This window comes from Gossypium raimondii, chromosome 6 (assembly GCF_025698545.1).
Source record: "Gossypium raimondii isolate GPD5lz chromosome 6, ASM2569854v1, whole genome shotgun sequence".
Taxonomy (NCBI): Eukaryota; Viridiplantae; Streptophyta; class Magnoliopsida; order Malvales; family Malvaceae; genus Gossypium; species Gossypium raimondii.
Genome location: NC_068570.1, coordinates 3725772 through 3731771, shown reverse-complemented (window position 1 = coordinate 3731771; position 6000 = coordinate 3725772). Strand labels below are relative to the sequence as shown.

The 6000-nt window shown below is 34.0% G+C and overlaps 1 protein-coding gene across 1 annotated transcript; it reads left to right on the top strand.

The window, feature by feature from the left end:
- Nucleotides 1–1956: 1956 nt before the first annotated feature.
- LOC105774306 (uncharacterized) lies at nucleotides 1957–5752 on the top strand. The gene is made up of 6 exons (XM_012596755.2): nucleotides 1957–2579; nucleotides 2671–2794; nucleotides 2905–3031; nucleotides 4134–4170; nucleotides 4259–4511; nucleotides 5420–5752. The coding sequence occupies exons 1-6, from the start codon at nucleotides 2316–2318 to the stop codon at nucleotides 5491–5493; spliced, it is 879 nt and encodes a 292-aa protein (XP_012452209.1). The 5' UTR covers nucleotides 1957–2315; the 3' UTR covers nucleotides 5494–5752.
- The last annotated feature ends 248 nt before the right edge of the window (nucleotides 5753–6000 follow it).

Genomic DNA, 6000 nt, shown 5'->3' with positions numbered 1-6000 from the left:
ATTTTGATTTAGTCCTTTATTTATTTAACTTCAACCTTTTACAAACCTTTTATTTATTTATTTATTACTTCTTTATTTTTTATATATTTAAAAATTAGATTGTTTACATGTTTTATTTGTGCATTTTCACTCATTTATTATTATTGTCGTTTTATTTTATTTTATTTTATCTTATACTTGTTATTTTATCATTTCTTTTATAATTCTTATGTCATTTATATTTACCTTCGTAATTAAGCATCTATTTTTTCTTTTGAGTTATCTTATTTATTTTAATATCTAGTATGGTATCGTGAACCTTATTTCTACCGGTCGAAATTATCATCATTATTATCATAGTTATATTGTTCATGATACATCATTATTGCTATCGCTACCATTATTTCATTCCTTATATTATATTTATAAAATTATTTGAACTCGTATAGCAACTTCATTTTTGCTAAGCATTCCGTTATTCTTCTATTCTATTTTATTTTTGCTACAACCATGCCACGAACCGTGTTTAAATATATTTATCCATCTCTATACTATACTCGAATAAGTTAAACGCATATTACTTTAAATGTTACATCCATTTTTACTTGAAGCATAAAAAAGGAAAATTTTAAAATCAAGGCAATGTTCTGTATTTGGAGATTCGAGAAGTCACGCCCTAACTTACGGGGTTCGACTTTCTCTTTGAACCTGGATAACCGAACATCCCTTTTTTAAACTAAAACATGTGAGATTCAAATAGTAATTAAATAATGAGCAAGCTTATTTTTGAGGATTTGAGATGTCGTTTCCTAACTTACGGGACATGACCTTTTTGGTTACCTCGAGATAAGAAGGTCTGTTACATACGTTTTAATTTATTTAAGTGATTTTAATTAGAAATATCATCATGCAAGGTGGGATCGTGTTTAAATTCTCTTCAAATTTTCTATTCTCGACACTAAGACATCAATTAGTCAACTAGGTACCAAGTTTGGGCGTTACGAGGGTGCTAATCTTTCCTCGTGCGTAACCGACCCCCTAAACCATTTCCTAGATTTTGTAGACCAAAAATTATTATTTTAGTAAATCAAACATTTTATTAAAACGATCAAATTACGAGGTGATCCGATCACACCTCATAAAAAGGATTGGTGGCGACTCCCATTTTTGTTTTTTAAAAATAAAAGTCGATTTCCAAAAAAGGGTTTCGACAACCTTAGTTAAAAGAATGTCATAGTGGTACCGCACTTGGGAACAATCGACTTGCCACCTGGTCGACCTCATGAGAGGACCACCACCCATACTATCAGTGAATTGGCACTACCAGGCACGAGACCTCCCTTCTATAAATATCCTAGAGGATGATGAAGAAAAGATCTTTACCCTCTCAGCAACCCTAAGCACTTATGCATAACACTCGGTCTCCTTTGCCTTCATAGTTACCTTATTCCTCTCCTACTCTCTTCCTTTTCTAGCTCTCTGCAAGTCTAGATGAACCGATCTTCTTATCATCACTAACTTTTCCTCCTATCTCAAATATTGATTGCGAATATAATCAATTTGGTTTTTTGAAAGTAATAATCAATTCTTTTACATTGGCTAAAACACTTGGGGGTTCTTTTTTTTCCCTTTTTTAAGTCCCCATTCAAAAATTTAATTTGTTCCATGTTTGGTTGAAGACACACCAATCACATTAAATAATTTCTTTCTATAAACCCAAATTAATTAATATCAATATAAAATTATCTGCCAGTTGGTTTTGATTAACATGCAGATAGCAAAACATTCATTTGAATATAAAAAACTATAATAAAAAAAAACAACTAATCCTACCAGTCAAAGCATAAATAAACATTACAAAGCTAACATTTTTTTTATTTGAGGCAAAACTCAAAAGACAACACACATAACAAAACACAAGGACCTGGGACTTGGGAGACTATATTAATGCAAAGACAGGGAAGACAAGCTCAAGTGCGTTCACTCGCGGAGCTGTCATTCGATATTACAAAAACCCAACTCGCTCTCTTTGCTATTTGGCCCTTTCTCTCTCTCTCTCTCAATAGACAGCAAATTAGAGTTTGCAGCTGTCGGGTTTTTTTTTTTTTTTTGCTCTTTTTTGTATCTGGCTTTTCTTTTATTAACCAACCGATCAAATAATTAACAACAGCCAACAAGCAACAACTTCTATGACATCATAAACAAGCCTGCATCTCACTCTCTGTCACTCTTTCAATGATTCCTTTGTGGTAATGTGTGAAGGGTGCCTTGGGAATGTATATTAGACACAATCATATATAGTAGAGCAATGAAAGCAATGGCCAAAAGGGTTGTGGATGTTATACAAGTTTCAAGTTTCATGCAAAAGGATAGATAAACCCCAGTTTTTTCTTCTTCTTTTTGTTTGTTTAGATGCCATGGCTTATCCACATTATCGATCACCATTCGGTGACACAACGTTTACAAAAGTGTTCGTTGGGGGATTACCTTGGGAGACACCAACAGAGGAAATGCGTCGATATTTTGAGCAATTTGGAGAGATTCTTGAAGCTGTTATCATCACTGATAAAGTCACGGGCAAATCTAAAGGATATGGCTTTGTAAGTTCTTTTTTTTTTCCCCTTATTATGAATGTTTAAAGTTTTTAGTTCATGAAGGTGTTTGTAAAAATATCTCAAATGTTTTGTATAGGTTACTTTCCGTGATCCTGATTCAGCTAGGAGAGCTTGTGTTGATCCAAATCCTGTAATTGGTGGAAGAAGAGCAAATTGTAACATTGCTTCATTTGGAAGGCCTAGGCCTTTACAGCCACGAGGTCCCCCCCATACTCTTTGATACGAGCTACACTTTTCACCATTCAATTATTGAAATAATAGAGAAGATGATGATAATAATGGGTGTTGGATATGGTGGATTTTAATGCAGGAGGTAATAACAGTCCTTATCAAGGAGTTGCACAGCAAGGTGCACCATATAGTGGAGTTGCAGCACCAGTGCATCCACATCCGCCTCCGCCGCCACCACCTCCTGTCATGTATCCACCACCTTATGGGTGAGTATCCTCTATTGTTTTCACTCCATTTCTCAATACAGCTGGTATATCAGATTATATATTGTAACTCAATAATGCATTTGACCATACAACATTGTCATTACCAAAATAATATTAATGGAAAATAAAAAGAAACCTTTACAATACCTATGCAGTCAATGATATAACGTGGCATACATTGCTGTAGCTAGGGAAAAAATAATAATAAAAACAAATGAAAAAGGTTAACCAGAGGAGCAGATTCCTTACTGATCGTAATATACATTTGTGCCCTGTAATCTCTTATAATGAATAATCATATTTTCAAGTTTAATTAATTCTTATGGTATGTGAAGATTAAGCCAGCTAATCAAATTGGGATCCAGTAAGATTAGTAGAAACTATGGCAATGCTTTGTAGTGCCCTTATGCATATATATCTCAAAGTGGTCCCAGATATGATATTGATATATGAGTTTTAAGCAAAGGGTTCCATTTTTAGGCAGCTAATTAGTATGTTCTGTATTATATTATTTCTATTCTCTTATAATCCCAGGCAACTCAGAGTAAAGAAATAAAAAGTAAATTAGAAATAAAAATAAGGTTATAGTAATTAAATTATTGATCAATGGCCTCATCTGCAAAGATAATTTCAAGGATCCAGCTCATTTACAGCTAACATTTATGTGATTGTATTTTTATTATCTGTAGAGCTTCAGCTACCTTTTCACTTACATCTATTTAAGATCATGGTAATGCATACCCATCTTTTCACCTATGTTTAACTATAGTTAGCTGCAGCATTAGTAATATATAGTTCGTTGATAGAGTGTCGGACTCTTAGTTTTAATGGCCCCGAAATCAAACCTCGATAATTTGGAGTATTAAAACTTGATTATTAGATTTAGATGGATAGCTTAAATTAATTTCCAGTACCTACCTAAGCGAATGTTGTCCTTGGTACTAACAAGTATTATCAATGTAGGACCTTATGACCATGTTGAAATAAGTCCCCTACCTTAGCTATCATTGATTCCTTTTTCTATACAAGGATGCTGTTTCTTGCAATTACTTCCAAGGGAAAGTTCTTTTATTCTTTAATGATGAATTTTCTACCTTTACAGGTACCCTACTTACAGTCCTGAATATGGGTTTCACCAAGTAAGTTTCATTTTGTTCAATGTTAAGCAAATAGTTCAAATTAAAGGCAGCAATATTTAGTGAGGAATGTAATTGAATTGGTATGCAGGCTGTCTATAATCCACAAATTCAGCAGCAACAATACTATCATCAACTATATGGATCATCATCTACCACAATGGGGTCTCCATATTATTATGGCTATTCTTTGCAGGCTCCTAGGGGAACATTTTCTGCACCCCAGGCTCAACGTATCCCCGGACCGTCCTTTCTTTACTACCCTACTCAAATGGAGGGGTCCTTCTCCATGTATCCTTCCCCCCCTTTTCAATTCACTAGGCATCTCTTTCCTTCTTCCACAGGTAAATAACTTTTACTCTCTTTTTACCTTTCATTCTACATTTCCAATGCTATAAGTAAGATGATTTTTTCAAGACCACGAAGGAATGTATCAGTCATTAAACCAAATGTTATAGTGCTTTTGTTCCTCTTCTGATGTTCATATAAACTTTCTGACACAGATAATTTATAGTATTTGGGTTTAGGGTAGCATGCGCCAAATGGGAGGGGGGGGGGGAGGGCACATGGGCTACCTCAAACATGTGAATGATTATTGCAATGTCCAAAATGATGGATCAATAGAAAATCATGACAGGGGTGCATAGTGTAAACTAATAGTGACTCCATGTGGTTTCAGTATCAAGGATGATAGTTGATTCTGATCATTGAGGCCCACTAACCATACTATCCACTGCCACTGTTTTATATTTCTACTTGGACTGGTTAAAAGCAATTACAGAATGACTTTGCAACTATGGCTAAGTAATTTGAGGAAGAAACTAACACGTTAAGTTTAACTTTATCAACCAAAATTATCTTCTTTTTATATGCTGAGATACTGATAATTGAGAGCTTTATCATTGTTTGGTAAAAGAGTAACTATCACTGTAATTGTTGCATATCTATTGGATTTCAAAACTTACAATGCCCCAAGTCCAATGCTGATGTATAAGGACTTAACATAGAAGCTAGGCAGGCAGAGGGCCCCTGTTTTTCTCAGTGAAACATCACTTCCAGGGGTGTTGTTTCTGTAACCATTGAAATATATATATATATATTTTATATACATACACACACTTTTTAACTTAAAACTCCTGCATGTATCTCATTAAATTGATTTTTTTTTTCTTTCACGTACATACATATATATATATATATGTTTGTATATCTCTATGCTCATCAGAAATCCTTTTACTGATTTCCATCTCAGATTCACAGACTCCACAGCATACCTCCACAGAAACAGAAGCTGGGGCCATTACTTCTGAAAGTCCAAAAACCTAAAGGGAAGGACACATCCCCTGCCAAAAACTTCAAATTGTATAATCTTGATAAGATTATGTTCTTATCACCTTATTTCACTCTTATATTCTCTACAATTTAGCAATAGGTGGGTTACCTATGGCAGGAAAAAGGAGGGACTAATCAACCACCTTATGCTGATTTTCTTTTTTCCTCTTTAATTCTTAAGGAAAAAAAGAAACATTCTTCTTCTTTTTTCTCAAAAATTTTCATTCAAGTGATTCATTCATTAAGAGTTTAACATCCATTACTGAATTGTATGAATTATGATGAACAAAAGGAGGGAAGCACATCCCCCCCCCCCGAATAAACAAAATTTTGATTAAAATTTCATCTGTCAACATCATTTTGTTTCCTTTTTATCAAGGATTTCAAGAAACTGTAAATCTGGGAAATCCATACTAGCTCTTTCCATTTATGGTTTCTTTGCATGGTGTTAATGTCCAGAAAATATAAGGAGAAGATTTGGTTTATAACACTTCAAAGACA